The sequence below is a fragment of the Nicotiana sylvestris genome, chromosome 3 (genome assembly GCF_000393655.2).
Source record: "Nicotiana sylvestris chromosome 3, ASM39365v2, whole genome shotgun sequence".
NCBI lineage: Eukaryota > Viridiplantae > Streptophyta > Magnoliopsida > Solanales > Solanaceae > Nicotiana > Nicotiana sylvestris.
Window position 1 is genome coordinate 214,713,125 of NC_091059.1, and position 19,043 is coordinate 214,732,167.

Here is a 19,043-nt window from a genome sequence, read left to right on the forward strand (position 1 = left end):
TAGGTTCAATACTAAGCCGGTAGTAAATTGACCACATCAATATATTAATCAAGGGTGGTGCCTAGCAACACTCCTTAACGACCGGATAGCATGAAGTAAACAATTTACTCTCAAGAACCACTAGAAGAATAATGTAGTAATTCCTCCTGTCCTTATAGCTCTGGATCACCCTAGGATATGGTTCAACTGTCAAATCCTAATAGGCGACCAACTATGTGTTCATGTCAGATATAATCGACCATTGAATGACCTAAGAAACTCATTTCTTCTTTCATTCAATTGCCCTGGCCAAGGTCTTAGTTTGGTCATTTATAATTCATGACAACATGGAGCTTAAACTCATTACCAAGAGTTGACAGATTCCATCTTGATCAATCACGAATTCTACAAGTATTTAATATTACCCAATATCCTTTGAACTATCGCCCTAGGGCCATAGATGTCTAGTATCAAAGCACAATAAATAACTTGTCAATTACTATGACGATCTCAGGTCAAAGGAAACTCTTACATCACATTCTTCAAGAGAATATCCTATTGACAGTTTATGGTAATTCTAACCATTAGGAATTATCCAATGAGTCGGTTCAATGATCATATCTCTATATGCATCATCTATCTATGTGATTTAGTTAATGAGATCAACTAATCTTTATCCAATAAAGACGATCACATAAATATTGATCTAACCGGATTACTAATGTCCAAATTAATAATCCTACGATCAAGAACAAATTTAGATTAAATTATAAGAGACTTTGCTCTCATTATCATGATCTCTATCACGATGACAAATCTCAAAATATAATCAAGGACCTTATCAAATTAATCAAATAATTAATAATAACTATGATATATAAAAGAATATCAAATGCCATATATTTTTATATCAAATAACATTCACAAAAATATGTTCAAATCATCAAATATGAGATTGGATCTAGGGCATATTTAATATATCCCTAACATGAGGATGAAGGAGATGGAGGAGCAGATTTAGGGCATATTTAATATATCCCTAACATGAGGATGAAGGAGATGGAGGAGCACTACCACCAGGAGTAGAACTTGACGGTCCAGCAACAACTGGTGTAGGTGCACATGCTTCCGGTTGAGTGGAATAGGATGGCGAAGGAACAACTGGAGTGATCGGATTGCTCGGGGTAGGTGGGTTGGCTCCAGGAGTACCGGTGCTAGGAACTGTAATAGCTAATTTCTGGCCATTTTGGCAATGCCTGCCAAAAGTGCAAATGTAGTAGTGGTCTCCAGCAAAGTCAAGAGTCACATTCGCTGGTCCTGCCATTATAGGATTGCCTATGGCATTCTGCGAATTACATCCATCGAACGAAGTTTTTTGTACTCGCAGTACGTCATGTGAGTCGGTCATAAAATTGAAAACTGTAAAAAAGAAGAAAAATACATTGATAAGGTACTGAATTAAGTTTAAGTTGAAGGATATCTCAAAAGGAAATCTGGAACGAGAAATTTAAGTATACCTAGAGTGTCACCAATCCTGAAGGTTTTCCCAGCTGCCCAATTTATGTAAGCTGCCACACTATTGTTTGGTATGGTCCAACCTATGTTGTCCCCGACACATGCACCGCTTGTGCTGTTGCGTCTTGCACCAAACTTGCGACGGCTAAAGCACCAAAAACAATCATGCACATCAATTTGTCTGTAACAATTTAACAATACTAAATGATTGATTACACAATTAAAACAACCTTCAGAACGCTCAAAACAACCTTAAAACATCAAATTTGCATCGGATTCAAGCTTATGAATTTCAAGAACTTCCAAATTACGCTTTTGATAAATAAAAAAAAACCCAACCAAACCACGTCCGAATGACCTGAAATTTTGCGCACACGTCACAAATGACATAACGAAGCTACTGAAACTTCCGGAATTCCATTCCGACCTCTATATCAAAATCTCACCTATCAACCGGAAAACGCCAAAATCTCATTTTCGCCAATTCAAGCCTAAACCTTCCACTGACATTCAAAATGCATTCCGATCACGCTCTTAAGTCCCAAATCACCTAACGGAGCTAATCAAATCATAAAAATTCCAATCCGAGATCATATACCAACAAGTCAAATCTTGGACAAACTTTTCAAATTTCAAGCTTCAAACTGAGAACTGTTCTTCCAAATTCGTTCTGATTACCCTGAAAACCAAAACCAACGATTTACATAAGTCATAATACATCACATGGGGCAAGACATGCCCGGGAACTGACGAGCAAGGTGCAAAAGCTCAAAACGACCAGTCGAATCGTTACATACACGTAACTAAAATCATAATAAAAAAGAGTCATAAAGGATAAAAAGAAAAATTCCAAGCGATAGTGTAAAAAATGTATATATTAATAAAATTTCTCATATAGAAAAATCTTAGTAAATAAATAGAACTCATAATTTCCTATTGAGAAAATGCAAAATTATAAGGACAATATTAAGATATTTATACATTAGACAAGGAAATGTTATATATATAAACATTGGTAGATTCTTATAAAAATAATAAAAGGCTTATCTCCTTACACTTTTGATGAATTTAAAATTATAATTTAATTAACAAATATTATATTATTTAAATTTCAAGTAAACTTTAAATGAGAAAATCAATTACAGTAGAAAAAATTGTACGAATAAAAGGGATAAAAATAATGTAGGATATTTTTACTTCGAATTAATTTTTTTTTTAAAAAAGATAAATAAAAAACACTCAAAAAATTTATTGATAAATTTAGGTAACTGAAGAATTTTGAGCAGTATAATATAAAATTATCCACACATCATGCGGGTTCTAACACTACTAGGCATAAAAATAGTGTAAATATGTAACTATTCTTAAATACAAATAATACTAACAAGAGAGACAATACCTCCTATAAGAACGATATTAAATTTTTAATTTTCAGATTCGGTAATTTGATTTTAGATCATTATTAAGATGGTAAATAACATATCATTATAACATATTTTATCTTCTATAATAAATATATACATATATAATTTGTTATACAATGTAATTGGTATAATATTATTGCTGTTTAATTCTCAATAATTAGTTATTCACACATTAATTAAATATAGTTCCATGTTTGTAATAAAATTGGAACTTACTACTAATACTGGTTTAACAAGAATAACAATATAATTAATTTTTGTAGGGATTTGGATATCTTAGTGTAACTAGATATAAGAGAATTATATAAAATTAATATAAATAATAATGTTATTCATAGAGATCCTATCTTTAAATTTTTTTAATGATATATTAGGGCTAGAATTAGCAATAATTTTTTTCCATTGCAAATCTTATTATTTAATATAGTTTTCTTAATTAATGATGCAACCATAAATTCATCATAAATCTGTGATTACGTAGCTACAAAATGTCATTTCATTAAGATGGTTATTATTATTTTCTTATAGTGTTAAATATGTTTCTTTTATATAATTGAAGCCTTTGGTCATTATTAAAACTAAATGTACCAAGCCTCCCCACAACAAAGCTCTTCAATACATGAACAATTATTTAAAAATGACTTCTTAAATACCTACAACTATTAATAACTATTTAAATTTTAAATACAAAATCATATAATTAACAACAACTACAATAAAATAAAATATGAGTTTGATAAGTCTAAAAAGTCAATTGATAAGTTTTGCTGCTATAAGTAGGTAAATATTGTTTGAGAATGAAGATTGACTGTGCATTTTAAATAATTATTATCATATACAATTACTATTCTCTTCCTTAATCATATACAATTACTATTTTTCATTACATAATAGTATTAGACGACTCTTGTCATGATTTTCATAATCGACCAAAAACATTCATCATTTGTCATGGCATCCATTTTTGTTTTTAATCAAATTATTTTTATTTTCTTTATAATTTGAAGCATAAATATTTATTTAGCTACTAGATTTTGTTTTGAATAATTTCATTGGCCTAAAAGGTTATTATTACTATATTGAGTTTCAACTTGTGGCAAAAATTAATGATTAGATACGAAATTTTATCGGACCAATAAATTTGTGGCCAGATTATTCTGTAATGACAACTATTGCCATGATATTTTAGAACTTGAAGCAAAAAATATTTATCTAGCTATAATTTTTTATTTTAAATATTTTATTATGGTTAAAATGTTACTTTTGTTACAGTAACTTTCCGTTCGTAGCAAAAACTAATAATTAGCTACAATATTATGTCATAACAATAAATCGGTAGCTATATCATTTACCTATTGCCATAGTTTTTATAACTTGAAGCAAATGTATTTCTTTAGCTACAATATTTTATTTTAAATAATTTATTGTGGCTAAAAGGTTACTATTGCTATAATAACTTTTAATGTGTGGCTAAAACTTATGAATTAGCTTCGCAGTTTATTGTGGCAATAAATTTGTAGCTATTTAAGCAATTATTGCTACGATTTTTAGAAATTATAGCAAAAATAAGGAATTAGCTTTACCAATTTAATTTTTGTGGCTAGCAAATTTTACGAATTTATAAATAGCTAGAAAATTATAATTTTTGTGGCTATTGTTAGGTATTAACCATGATTTTTAAATTCGCAGCTGAGATTTCGTAGCTATAAATATATTATCTTGTAGTGTACATGACTAAACGCTAAAGAAAAAATAAAAATAGATTATGCATTCTTATCTAAATTATTGCAAAACAAAAAATAGATATTCAATACATCGTCGTTTGTAGTATTGAATTGGATATCTTTTGTTAGCATTAGTATTGATTTGATTTTGGATTGGGCTTTTGTTAGCATTATTTAAGTTACTAATATTAATGACTTTGGAACATTCAAAAGTTTTAAATCCAACCTTGAAATAATATCTTAAAAGATAAAATTATGAAAAAGTTTAAGAAATATTTATAAATTCATCACAATAAGTATATTTATATATTAAATATATCTAAAATTTCTATATATGTAATGTCGGGTTGATTTTGTTTCGGTTTGACTTTCTTTAGTTAAAACCAAACCAAACTAATTATGGTCGGATTTTTTCTTGCAACACCAAACCATAGTCGGGTTTTTTCTCGGTTTGACTTAGATTATCGGGTTGGTGCGGTTTGTTAGTTTCGTTTGTAAACCCTACTAGCAGATTACGGACGACCACTGAAATTTAACCACGAATTTACTGCGGACCAGCATGCTTTAAAGCGTGAGAAATTAAAATCGGGAGCGTCAGTCTTATTCTTTATTACCGGTATATGGCAACATTACCAGCTTAATTTACATGCTTGGTAGGATTTATTGCTGAATTGATGTACATCATTATTATTTTTTGCTTTAGATTTTTTTTCCCATACAACAGTCTACAGGGACATATAAATAGTTCATGACATGCCAACGAAAGTTATCTGCACAGATGATTGCAAAAAGACTTCCATATAGTTGTAGTGAAACTCACAAAATATTACAAATACAATCAGTGACCGTAACAAAACTGAATCCCATACAAGCCGGTAAACCAAAAAATAAAAATAGATCCATCACATGGTTATTTTTATCGTAGTATATACTTCACTATAATAAATGAGAAATTCAACAAACCCCTCGATTTGTTCAATTTAAAGAAAAGTAGCCAAGGCAATCGAGGATAGACTGAGCAGAAAACTGGCCAATACGATTGATGAGGACGAAGGAGAAGGAGGAGCACTACCACCAGGAGTAGAACTTGACGGTCCAGCAGCAGCTGGTGTAGGTGCACACGCTTCCGGTTGGTTGGGAGAGGATGGTGAAGGCACGACTGGAGTGATAGGACTGCTCCGTGTAGGCGGGTTAGCCCCTGGAGTACCAGTGCTGGAAACTGTAATAGCCAACTTTTGGCCATTTTGGCAATGCCGGCCAAAAGTGCAAATGTAATAGTGATCTCCAGCAGAGTCAAGAGTCACATTCGCTGGTCCTCCCATTATGGGATTGCCTATGGCATTTTGTGAATTGCACCCATCGAATGAAGTTTTTGGTACTTGCAGCACGTCATGTGAGTCGGTCATAAAATTGAAAACTGTAAAAAAAAAAAAAAAAAAAAATACAAAATGATAATAAGGTACTGAATTTAGTTTAAGTTGAAGGATATCTCAAAAGGAAATCTGGAACGAGAAATTTAAGTGTACCTAGAGTGTCACCAATCCTGAAGGTTTTTCCAGCAGCCCAATTTGTGTAAGCAGCCGCGCCATTGTTCGGTATAGTCCAACCTATGTTGTCCCCAACCACATGCACCGTTTGGGCTGTTGAGTCTTGCACCAAACTTGTGACGGCTAAAGCAACAAAGACAATCATGCACAACATTATGTCCATTGTCTTTGATTTTTGGTAACTTTCTTCTTACGAAAAAAGAATTTTGGAAGAGATCCTATCACAACTGAGGGATTTGCCAATTGCTAGTTTGCTAGAGGAGGATGAGATACCTAGAATAATTTGGCTGTTTATATAAAGGAAAGGATTTTGAATAGTTCAAGACTCTTAACTTGCATGGTGCTAAGTCTTGAATTTCAACTATAGCAAGAGCGGTGGGAAATCAAAGCAGGAATTTAATGCTGAGTGGATCATTTGTTCTTCAATGTTTGAAAGAAGAAGCAGAAGAAAAAGAAAAGTAGAATGCGAGCTAATTCAACTCCCAAAATAATCAAATGCAGCAAGTCAATGGACACCTTGACTTGGAAATCTCCTTTCACAGTACGTGAAACTTCATTTGTTTCCCAAACAATTTACGAAGTTGATTTACACCTGTTAGGTAAATTCCTACTCAATATTGAGACTTACCAACAGAACAAGGGTAAATAGTATTGTAGACAAGAACGAGCACCATCTTGTTTGATTCTCAATAGTGCAGACGATGGCGATAATGGACTAAGCGAATTCCAAGAAATTAAATTCCTCCAAACGATGTCGATTTTTTAAATATACTCCGTTTTTTTTATTCTTTTTGCTAATTGATTGATTTTCTAAATGCAGCTTCTAGAATTCTGAGACCTTCTCCCTGTAGCTAGGCCACTTGCTGAAATGCTGGAATTTCAGTCTCCGGGTTTAGACAATTAGACTTCTTACTCTTAGTTGTAATTTCTGAATAACAGAATTTTAGGGTCCTCTGACTTGTCACCCTGTTACGCATGACTAGGGGCAGCTCAAAAAAGTTGTGGCCTAAAGCGAAATTTTGTGAAAGATAAGATTTAAAAAAATTATACTCCCTCCATTTCAATTTAGTTGTCTTATTTTGCCTTGACATAAAATATAACAAAGAGAGGAAGAATAAATAGGCCATAATATTTATGTAGCCATAATTATTTTGAAACTTGTAATCTTAAACAAGTAATATCTATTTGTGTAACTGGTTGACTGTAAATGATCTCATCAAGGAAATATAGGAATGTGTCTATATTTTTGTAACAAACTAATAAAGAAATAGTGGTAATCTTTTTGAAACGGAGGGAGTACTTTTTTTCTTTTTACTTTTGAGATACAAAATTATTAATAATATGTATATAATTTAAAAACACTCTACACCTATGAAGTGAAACGAATAAATATATACAAAGCAAAATTTGACAGCTCTAATTAGTTTTGATTATGATCGCGCTTGAAAACTTGAGAAATAATGATAATGAATGTACAATTTAATTTATTCAATATCCTTGCCTTTATTTTTTAGAGAATAAATAGCTTAATAGGAGCAGGAAAAAAATACAAAGTACAAGTTTATTATGAAAAAGGGAGAAAAATAATTAATGTCATACCGTAAATTAATCAACATTCATTAGCAATCCTTGAGTAAATAGTAATCTTTCATTTGTTTACCTTATATTATTTATTTTATGAAAGAAAAATCAATCATAGAAAACATATTTAAAAAGGGAATTTTTACCTTCCTATGCCACATAGGAAACTTTATTACCCTCAATGTTTAAGGTTTGATTGTTACACTTACTATACCAAATTACCAATCTTATACCATACATAATTAAGGGTCTAATTAATGGGCAGTTTTTACTCCTTAATTAAAGGTGTCCATATATCTCACGTTTCTCTATCCCCCTAATTCCTAAGACCTACGCAGTTTTTCCCCTCCCCTTTCTTCCTCTTCTCCATTCCTTCTTCTCAAAATATAGAGATGGAAATTGCAATTTTGTTACGTACAAAATAGTAGGGCCCACGCTTTCCTATTTCTTTTCGGATTCAAATCATATTCTTATGGTTTTACGACATAGAGCTACTGTCTTCACCAAATATTGAAGATAAATCTTCAAAGTTCATACACACATTTACCTTCAGCTTCAAATTTTCTCAATGAAGAAGAACAAACCTTCAAAGAGATAAAAGAGCAACAATTCCACCATTGACAGCCATTAAAAAGCTTTGAATCTTTGAATTCAAATTTGGGTTTTCAAAAATCATTATTTGTTTTGATTGGTGTTGTTGTAAATAATTAGGAATATGTTTTGGAGTTTATATCTCAATTTTGAGGTGTAGAAGACATATTGCAGAAGAAGAAGAAGAAGAATAAGAAGAAGAAGAAGAAGAAGAAGAAGAAGAAGAAGACATATTGCAGAAGAAGAAGAAGAAGAAGACATATTGCAGAAATTGTAGATAAATTGTAGTTACAGTTGGATTGATCAGAATTTGAACTAAATACATCTTCGCACATGTTGACTACAAAATTTTTCTCTTCATCTACAAATATTCTACAAATATACTACAAATCAATTTTAAGTATGTATAAAGCAGTATTATTTGTAAGGGTATCTACATAATTACTACATTTATACTACAATTAAACTACAATCTATGTTGAAAATCTACAAATCTACAAAATATCTACAAACTGGGTACATTGAATTTTAATATCCCAATTCCCATTCAATTGTAGCATAATTGGGATTTTTGACATAATTGCATTTTTTCAGAAGATTTGTAGAAGTTTTAGTCGTTTTTGATGTGTGAAAACAAAAAACAAAGCACCTACAATTAGAATACAAATAATCTACAATTTATCTACAAAATATCTACAAACTGGGTACATTAAATTTTTATATCCCAATTCCCATCCAATTGTAGCATAATTGTGGTTTTTGACATAATTGCGTTTTTCAGCAGATTTGTAGAAGTTTTAGCAGTTTTTTATTTATGAAAACAGAAAATAAAGCATCTACAATCAGAATACAAATAATCTACAATTTAACTACAATTTATCTACAATTTTTGCAATATGTCTTCTTTTTCTTCTTCTTCGAGTTTCAATCTGAAATTCAGTCAAAACCAAGTCTAATCTTCACCAAAACCCCTCAAAATTGAGAGATAAACTCCAAACCATATTCCCGATTATTTTCAACAACACCCAATCCAAACAAATAATAATTTTTGAAAACTCAAATTTGAATTCAAAGCTTTTAAGCTTTTTAATGGCTATCAATGGTGGAAAATATATGGAAGAATAGATGAAGATGAAGATGAAGAAGAGAAATCTCCTTTCCGTTCAAAACTTGAATTTAATGTAGACTCAATCAATCGCAAGATTTTTTCCTGATTTTTAGCGCGTTAATTATGGAAGATTTTGCCCAATTGATCGTGTATTAAACAAATGGTACCGAAATTGTAGGAAAATTGTGGATTGGGTGGGTAATTTACATAGTATGCACATATTTGGTAATAAGGTTTCATATATGGTATAGTTAGGAAAAAATCCCTTTAAAAAAATGGAGCCCCAAAGAATTGGGGGCCTAAAGCCATGCCTTAGCTGCTTGGCCCTTCAGCCGGCCTTGCGCATGACTTGGATTAATTGACCAGGCTTACTGTTTCTGTCTCCTTTTTTTCTTGTAAAAATTGCACGGGGCGCCCTATTTGGTCGCCCCCATTTAACCTATACCCATTTTTTAAAAAAATTTTAACTTGTACCCACTATTTAAATAACTCCAGCCCTCTTTCTCCTCCTCCTTCTCCTCCTCAAAGTTATATCCGCCTCTTCTTTCTCAAACTTCTCCTTTTCCCTTTTCTGCAAGAAATTTGTTACGGCTATGTATATAACCTGTGAATGCAAGTTCCTTGGTGATTGTTTGAGATTGTACAGTGTGGTGGAGCTACTGAATCTTTTGAATATGTCATCTTAGGAATCATTATTTCTTGGTAGTCTAAGTCTTTGTTGTTTTCATTTCAAAGTGGAATGCTTTTTCTGTGTTGCTTCTCTTTTACTGCATTACGCGCCATTACCCTTAATCGTTGTCATTCTCTTATTTTAAAGTTTTAACTGAACCTATAAGCCAGACTTCGATTCCAACATATCATAAAGATAAATCCTCATAAGGATTTCCTAATTGTTTTGTATTTTCGAATATCAGCTGCTTAGCAATAAAAATGGCTGAGCAAAGCTGAGCGTGAGTTAGACGAAATGAGGTTGCTGCATTTAAAGCGGACGATAACATAAAAAGCTTATTTTTCCAGAAAAAACTTCAGCTCTAGAGCTGAAGTTTGAGTTGAAGTTTTTTCTGGAAAAATAAGCTTTTTATGTTATCGTCCGCTTTAAATTCTAGAGCTGAAGTTCGCCAGTTACAAACAAAAACTTTAGCTCTAGAGCTGAAGTTCGACAGTTACAAAACAAAAACTTAAGCCGAAGCTTACGAACAAAATCTTCGACAGTTAAAAAAAACAAAAACTTCAGCTCTAGAGCTGAAGCTTACAACACAAAAACTTCAGTGAAAGGGGGTTCCCGTCTTTCTGTTCTATCCAGGTAACACGCACACACTCTCAAATTCCACACTAATATATAAATTTTACGTTGTGTATTTGTATGGATAAAGTGAACTACTGTTGATGTTCATTTTATTAGGAATTGCTACTTGTTACTCGAAATTTACATATCTAGTTTTTGTATATATCGTGAAATTGCTTTTTTAATTCCTCCCGCTACCTGCTGCATTGTGTATATGTGTAAATAAACTGAACTACTGTTAATGTTCATTTTATTAGGTGTTGCTACTTGTTATTCGGAATTTACATTTCTAGATTACGTATATTGTGGATCGTGAAGTTGCTATTTAGTTCCACCGGCTACCAGCTCTAGAGCTGAAGCTTACAAACAAAGTTGAAGTTCGATAGTTAAAAAACAAAAACTTCAGCTCTAGAGCCGAAGCTTACAAATAAAAACTTCAGCTCTAGAGCTGAAGTTCGACAGTTACAAAACAAAAACTTCTGCTCTAGAGCTGAACTTTAGGCCCGGCTACTAGAATGCTGAAGTTTTGCGCAATTGTCTTTGCTACTTCAGCCCCGTATGCTGAAGTTATGCGAAAAAACGGGTACGTTTGCAATTTTTTTTGCAAAGCGAACACAAGTTAAAACGTGACACAAAAAGCGGATATAGATGCAAATGCCCTTTTTCTTTGTCTTATGAGCAGAAATATAACAAAATAGCAAAGCATTCATCTGCTTAACAAAAATATTGTATTGAACTTCTATCTCTGATACTTTCGAACCCGATTTTTCTTTGGAGTAACTTTCGTGCTCTTCCTTTCCTTCCCATTTCTTCTCATTAATTTGTTTCTTAAATCAAACGCTTCACTTCTAGTTCAAGACAACAATTCGACCTAATTAAACTAGAGGAACTATTCAAGATGAGACGTGTTAGGTGTTGTCCTGATTTTATTACCATATTTGGTTTTCATATCTCTCGAAAGAAATGACAACATATTTACCATAATTAATTTTCCTATCTCATGAAGGAAAGGATAACATATTTATCATAATTACATTTTTCTTTTCCTAAAAGGAAAATATAATTCCTCCATATTTGGCTAGTCCCTTTTTTTTGTAGGAAAATGTTCAGAGTTCTATAAGTTGAAGATCTGTCCTTCTCATTCAATAACATCCACAATGTAGCCATATAGGTTTGAGAGTCGTGTTTAGGGGGGAACTTTACAGGACAAATGTTAGTGTGTTACTTGTGTTTGTCTCTTCGTGAGATTCTCTCGATATTTTGTACTCTCTTTTACATAGTAGATTGTTCATCTCCGCCGTGGATGTAAGTCAATTGACCAAACCACGTTAAATATTGGTCTCTTTTGATATATTTATCGTCGTTCAAGGTTTGTTTTGCTAGCTTCCGCATAACACCTGATTTTTCGATTCTAACAAGACGGACAGATTTTTCTAAAGTTTCCCAAAGTACAATGAATAATAATCTGCAAATAATTCTTAAAAGACACACCATTCTAAAGCGCAAGAGGTTCGGCTCACAGTTGCCGCCTAGTGTATAAAATCCTAATTTGCCAGAAATCAAGCACCTAACATATTAGGTAATTGGAGTTGGATCTGGAATGCACCGGGTTGAAAAACAAAGGAAAAAAAGAAAGAAGCAAAGATGAACATTCTTCTTGATCAACTAATATATGAATTCCACATATGGAACAAGAAGCTAGTCCTGCCACTAGAGATTAACAGACCACGTTGTGATTACGTACAGATAACAGATGAAGTGTCCACATAAAGATCTGTTAAGCTGATCCCAAAAGGATTAGTTCCTAAACTGCTAAACATACTACTACAATTATTCGAGCACATCCCAGTGAGAGATGAAACATGCACTGGGAGAAAGCCTAAGGTAATCTAAATGCTAAACTTAGCAACTAATAGGTGCACCTGGTTGATGTTGCGGGGTGTGTGCTGGCCCTGGTTGGTTGATCTCGCCATTATCCATCATCAAACTTGTTCTATTCTTTTCTTTCTCTTGTTCCAGCGACCTGTACTCTCCAAAGTTCGCGTAGGAATCATTAGCTTTCCCAACTAATCCAGGTTCCTGGATATTGTCAGTTTCGTCTCCTGCAACACTTCTTTCTGGTGTGACCTTATCTGGAATATCTCGGTTCACGTCACCTGCACTACTATCTTCATCAATTTGAATCTCTAGCTTTTCTCCAGATCCATGTTTCTCCTCGACTTCTAGTTCAGCTTCAGCAGCATTTGCTTTTCCAAAGACTGCATCTGCTACCACTCCCTCAAAATTATCCTTGTCCGTGGAATTGTTATGTAGCTCGGCATCAATGGCAATGGTTTCCTCTGAGCCATTTCCTGCCATTTTATCTCCATTGTCAACCTCAGTGTCATTGCTGGCCTCAATTTTCTTCTCTGAAGCATCTCTATCAGGCATTTCCTCTTCTTTTTTGTTCTCTGTGTCTTCTTTCTTAGCCCCTATCTCGTCCTTCTCCTCTTCCTCCATATCAGCTTCTACTACATTTTCCTCTTCTTCTCTGGAAAATTCCATCTCTTTCTTGTCCAAGTTTTCCTTCTCTACATTTGATACTTCCATTTCCTCATCTTTTTTGGTAGCTGATGTTGTTCGACGTCTTTTCTTTGTCGGCTCAACCACTGCCGTAGGAGGCATTGCCTTAACCTTCTCACTGATCCGCGCTGATCTCCTTCGATTCTCAATGGTACTCCAATCAAATTCTGATACACCAGGATTTCCATCGTGCGTTTTCAGGTACTGCACCAACTGTTTGCGGTTCCTGATCTCCTCTCCAGTTGGAGCAACAAATACAACCTCATTCTTCTTTACTTTACCCCCTCTCTTCGGCATGACCTACAAAGTAACATAAAAAGAAATAATGTAAGTTATCCAACTACGCTTGCTTAATTCCCTTGTCCAAGGTACCTCCTTTCTCCCAAAGGAGCCCCACCCACCCCCACCCCCTGCCCCCAAAACCCTCACATCCCTACGGTGCAGCTTAGGGGCAACTATTCTTCAAGAATCGATGGAGATTTTGGACGCTGATCTCTCAAACAAGAATTAAATGATACAGAACACCAAGCTCATAATGGTGATTACCTTAATCAATTACCTTAACATAACTACTTAATTTACCACAAAATAGATGCAGACAATGAAGTACGGAAATTAATTCCTCCCATCTGTTGGGTATAGGATCATCCTCTCTCCTTTCAGTGGAAAAAGAGGATACCGTAATAAAATAAATAAAATTATTATTCTTGAATGTGAGGAAAATGTTAGAGTAAGTAGCAACTTACAACACATATCTGCCTGAATTAGACCTACTTCAGAACTAATCCATTGTTCAGGAACAATTGAAATATTAGGCAGCATCTGACTTATCAACCAAAAGAACAGGGATTTAGCACGCAACTCATCCCATCCAATGATTTGACTTAAGTTCCACTAAATTATCACTCTCGGTTCCTTGTAAATTCATTGTGTTAAGCGTTTAGAATGTGCCCTGGCTCTAAATAGAAATTGACCTCGTGGCTACTGCAACAATATAATAAGCTACTAGCATAATTTTACCAATTCAAAAGTTTAAGCCTTCAGTAAATTATTTCATTTTCTAAAGCAAAATAAACGACACTAGAGAAACTTAGGAAGAAAGAAATACCAGTTTCTTCCAAGAAGAAGGTGCAGGAAGCTCCAAAGGCAAAACTTCACCCTTATCCATATTACTTGCCATCATTCTCTCCTCCAAAAACTAAACTTCTCTGTTTCAACAAAAGTTCTGTTTGTGCATATATCAGTAAAATAAAATCAGAAGCTACTGTCGGCTGAGCTTGCTTTGCTAAATAGTAAAGCAGCTCGAACTGTACAAAACCGCTTCAGCACGCAACGGATTGACCAACACGTGCCACTAAGCCAAGTTCCAATACTTTATTAGTGGTTTATCTTACTTTCAGAATAATCTGCAATGTAAAAGTTGCAACTGTACGGATGAGATTCGTTAATTAAAAGCTATTCTGGATAACGTATTTATTCTCCTAGGTCTGCCATCAAAGTCGGTGGAAAATATCTATATATCATGATTTATTAATAATTGTGATCTACGAGAAGGTGCTAGATGTTTGACACGTGGTTTCTCTTGGCTTACCGTTGGATGCCGTCTGTGTGATGGATCTCGTGCCACACCACGGTTTTTTGTGGATAACGTTCCCGAATACGCTACTAATTGAATTTAAGCATACCATTTTGAGTCCGGAATCTCAGTCCTCTACTCTCTCTTTCTTAGGCAATTGAACCTTAGAGCTTATTTTAAAAAACATAATTATCAGTAAAATATGTACAGAAGATATTGAGAGAATCACTCATGATCAATGGCCTTATTAATAAAGCTGCACTACACGTCTGCTAGTGTTGTAGATTTCATTTTAGACTTGGGTGTAATACAGCAAACAACTTACTTGTTTGCCAAAATGATTATATTTACACTACTAAAATATGTACAACAGTAATATTTTATACGTAGAATATAGAGAGGATAGTGTGTATACAGACTTTACCCCTACCCTCGAAGGGTAGAAAGGTTGTTTTCGATAAATTCCCAACTCAAGAAAGATGGAAAAAAAATAATAAAAACAAGCAATATCAACAATAAGGGCCAGAAAAATAATAACAACAAATTAAGAGCCAAAAAATAGATGAAAAGATGCCATTGAAACAAGCATTGGCCACAACAAGATACTTTAGTATGAAAATTCTTTGTTTTCAAAATCTTTTGGGAGTGTTTTAGTACCCTAATTTTTAAAGTTTATTAGATAACGAACTGTCATTTTGCCAGAGGCTAAAATATTGCAACACAGGTCAATACTTAGGTCCACATATAAGGACAGTGCTGAATTAACAATTTGTTCTAACGATTCTTCTCAGGATTTAGCTGAATTGCGCACACTTGAGAATCAGCCCACCACAGCAATATGGAGGTAGCCAAGTCCAAATTGGGCTAGTTTTAGCATGGGTAAGTGGCCCAATTCAAAAGAGCACGCGACTGTTTGGAAAAGGTGGAAATGACACCTCGTAGCCACTTTTAATCATGTTGTTTAAAATATATCTATAATTTACAATATATTTAAAAATTAACCAATTTTGCCCACAATTTAGGACACAACATCCTAGAGTTTAAACCTCAAAATTCAAACTCATGTCCTAAAGTTCGAAAATTGTGTTCAGAAGTTCGAATCTTGTGTTTTGAATTTAAATTAGTAGCTCAGAAATTCAGGACACTTAGTCCTGAATTAAATAGCGGGCTTAAAAGTGAATATTGTTGTATTTTACCCGAAGCAAGGGGAACAGGAACGCATTTCTCAAGTTTGGCAATGATCGCACTCGAGATGATCTCTCTTTCCAATATACCAGATTTGTGTGGTTGGCCAAGAGTGCTTCTACTTTTTCTTCAGATAGAGTTAACGATATCGGAGGAAAGCAAAGGCCAGAGTTATTCATCTTAGGTTAACCAAACAAATTTGGTCCACCGAACTTTCAATGGGACACGTTCAAATCCAATATCCAACAGAAAAAAATGGAGGGAAGGTATTCTTGAAGAGGAATTGAATCCCCTCCAATGTTAAATTTATAGTCATTAGAGCCTCCTAAGTGTTTTCTGGAGAATTAGTGAGCACTTATTATACTACAGAACAACTAGCTTTATGCTTTATTTCAGAGTAACGAAGGGTACAAATGATACTACTCAGTTAACAGACATCACAAAATTATAATTAGTCAGAACTCTAGTTTTATTAGTGCTTGTAAAAGAGACAGGAAGAGAACTCTTCATAGTCGAAACTCGAGAGTAATCTATTTCTTAGCTACTTATATAGTAGTACTAGTTATCTAAACTATTTGCTCCAGAGTGTGATTAACAAAAGAACAGACTGCAAAACTAAGAAGCAGCAGTCAAGGGAGGTCGATGAGATGGTGCACCAAAGTAGTTCTGGGTTGCTGCTGAATTTCCATTCTGAATTTCAAATTGCCTACTTCCCTCGCTTACCTCTTCTTCCTCGTTCTCGTCCTCTTCTTCAGCATCCCACAGGAATCTAGCATACGAGGCCAGCACATAGCTGCATTAACAATATAGCACCCATTCGTCATGTTAAAAGATAAATAAGCACACCACCATAATCTTAACAGGGTCAACAAAAACAACAAACCCAATGAATTCCTACAAGCGGAGTTTGGGGAAGGTGATATGTATGCAGCCTTACCCTTATCCTAGAAGGCAAAGAGACTGTTTCCGGAAGGCTAACAAATTGTGTGATAGTGTGGGCAAATGGACCACCAAGATTTTTCAAGAGAGTGGACAAATAGCATAAAAATGTGGTCCATCTATAGTAGAGCTATTCAGGCTGGAATCAATTGAAGGTTCCATCAATCATTAACATGATAACAAATAGCAATATCTAATAAGTGACAACTAGAATTTTTTAACTCATCTAAAGATTCAAATGCTAAAAAGAAAGAGATGCGTGCATATGCATACCAGTCATCAGGGTCAGATTTCACGGCTTGATCAAAGTATGTGTGGGCACGACCTGCGTCATTTTGGGTTTGCCATATTAGATCAGCGTAGAGTGACAACACATTACCATCATTTGGATTTGCTAATATTGCTCTTCCGCAGTACTCCTCAGCTTTTTCTAAATCCCCCTTAACCTGTTTGCCCCAGTAATTGGCATCAAATGACCCAATAAAAAATATTGATAAATGAAGTACTTAAAAATACATAATTATTGAGAGGCAATGAAAATCAAATCTAGAATTGCCTTGCCTCTTTCAAGAATCTGGCATAATTGGCCAGAAGGAGACCATTTCCTGGATTGGCTTCGATCATTTTCTGGTAATAAGCCTCCGTACTCTCATGTCCATGCCAACTATTTGAATCTTGAGAATCCGGTCCATCTCCGTCACGTGACCCGCCGCTGCCACCTCCACCGCAAACTCTACCTCCGCCGCCTCCACCTGCACCGCCCGCCACTAGCGACTGCAACACCCTCCCTTTTTCCTCAACAGCCGCAGCAGAAGTCTCCTCCTCCGCCTTTCCCAATCCGGAATTCGACAACAATCTCCTCACCTCTGTCGAACCCACTTCTCTCTCTTTTAGCTTCGCCGGCTTCGGCTTCTTTGACCCGTTTTTGTTCTTCTTTGGAAGTACAGCTGGATCTCGGAGGTCCGATTCGCGCATGCACCGGCTGGATGAATGTTTGGTCGGAGATTCATCATGACCAAACGACGTAGACATAGAATGAGATCCAGTCCTAATCAATTGCGGCGTCTGTATTGGTAGCATCTTGTCTGATTCCGGCGACGACCCGCACGAGATTGGTACCCATGAATTCAATAAAGGACTTGATGAACTTCTTAATAGCATCTTTTGGATGAGATCAATCGCAGATTAGGTTTTGTTTTCAGAAATCAGAATGAGTAACCAAAGGAGTCCCTCCAAAGGAGGAGAGAGTGAGAAGTGGTTGGCTGAGTTGAAACTTGAAACGCTTTTAAAGCCAAAAGAAGATCGCTGATGGAAATAAATCAGAGCCGTTGATTGGCCAAATGCCCCGGAAACCGACAAAAGTCAGTGTGATATAAATCTGCACGTTGAATAGTATAATATTTAGGTGGTGAGCGCCATACTAGCGTGGGTCCAGTTCTGCTCAGTGGGCTACAAATAGTTTTGGGGCTGGTCCCACGATGATTTGATAATAGGAGTAGGAAAGATGGTGTGATTTTGGAGCGGTCGATGATCATATGCGTAACTTTATGTTACATACACGGGCCAAATTACTTGTAGCGACTTTTTTAGAGGGGCAAACTCGCTAGTAGGGAAAGTAGAGGAAACATAGGAAAGACTTTTAGTTAGTGGTATAAGAAATTGTAACTAATCAGTTACAATTGAGGTTGACCTATTTTCTTTTTTTTTTTTATTTCAAAAAGATTGAATTCTTTTTAAATTTGGAAATAATTTAGTTTAAACTTTCATTTTTATTCTTGATGAGAAGTTTTTATAACCATACAAATATTCTGGAACTCTTTTTGACTTGTTTAGTATCACAAATTTTAAGTATTCATTTTTTCTTAAACTCCATGTTCACATAAATTCTAACCGATGAAGTAGTACACTGCAATTTAAGTTTTTAAATATTTTTGTGAAATGAAGAAAGGCATATTTCCTTATAAGCTATGTTACGAGTTAGAAATGTAAAAGGCTTATTTAATGCTAAAGACACCACATCTTAAAGG

General features: G+C 34.5%; 4 protein-coding genes across 4 annotated transcripts; all 4 read right to left on the bottom strand.

The window, feature by feature from the left end:
- Positions 1-1,018: 1,018 nt before the first annotated feature.
- Positions 1,019-1,303, bottom strand: LOC104215361 (blue copper protein-like). Its single transcript, XM_070170572.1, has one exon. The coding sequence runs from the start codon at positions 1,301-1,303 to the stop codon at positions 1,019-1,021; it is 285 nt and encodes a 94-aa protein (XP_070026673.1).
- A 4,119-nt stretch (positions 1,304-5,422) lies between these two features.
- LOC104215360 (cucumber peeling cupredoxin-like) lies at positions 5,423-7,033 on the bottom strand. Its single transcript, XM_009765147.2, has 2 exons — positions 6,169-7,033; positions 5,423-6,059 (listed from the first exon to the last, which is right to left on the bottom strand). Exons 1-2 carry the CDS (start codon positions 6,350-6,352, stop codon positions 5,623-5,625), a joined length of 621 nt encoding a protein of 206 aa, XP_009763449.1. The 5' UTR covers positions 6,353-7,033; the 3' UTR covers positions 5,423-5,622.
- Positions 7,034-12,389: 5,356 nt separating this feature from the next.
- Positions 12,390-14,817, bottom strand: LOC104215359 (methyl-CpG-binding domain-containing protein 11-like). The gene is made up of 2 exons (XM_009765146.2): positions 14,425-14,817; positions 12,390-13,616 (listed from the first exon to the last, which is right to left on the bottom strand). The coding sequence occupies exons 1-2, from the start codon at positions 14,497-14,499 to the stop codon at positions 12,657-12,659; spliced, it is 1,035 nt and encodes a 344-aa protein (XP_009763448.1). The 5' UTR covers positions 14,500-14,817; the 3' UTR covers positions 12,390-12,656.
- A 1,711-nt stretch (positions 14,818-16,528) lies between these two features.
- LOC104215358 (uncharacterized) lies at positions 16,529-18,291 on the bottom strand. The gene is made up of 3 exons (XM_009765145.2): positions 17,578-18,291; positions 17,290-17,462; positions 16,529-16,870 (listed from the first exon to the last, which is right to left on the bottom strand). The coding sequence occupies exons 1-3, from the start codon at positions 18,175-18,177 to the stop codon at positions 16,693-16,695; spliced, it is 951 nt and encodes a 316-aa protein (XP_009763447.1). The 5' UTR covers positions 18,178-18,291; the 3' UTR covers positions 16,529-16,692.
- Positions 18,292-19,043: the final 752 nt, after the last annotated feature.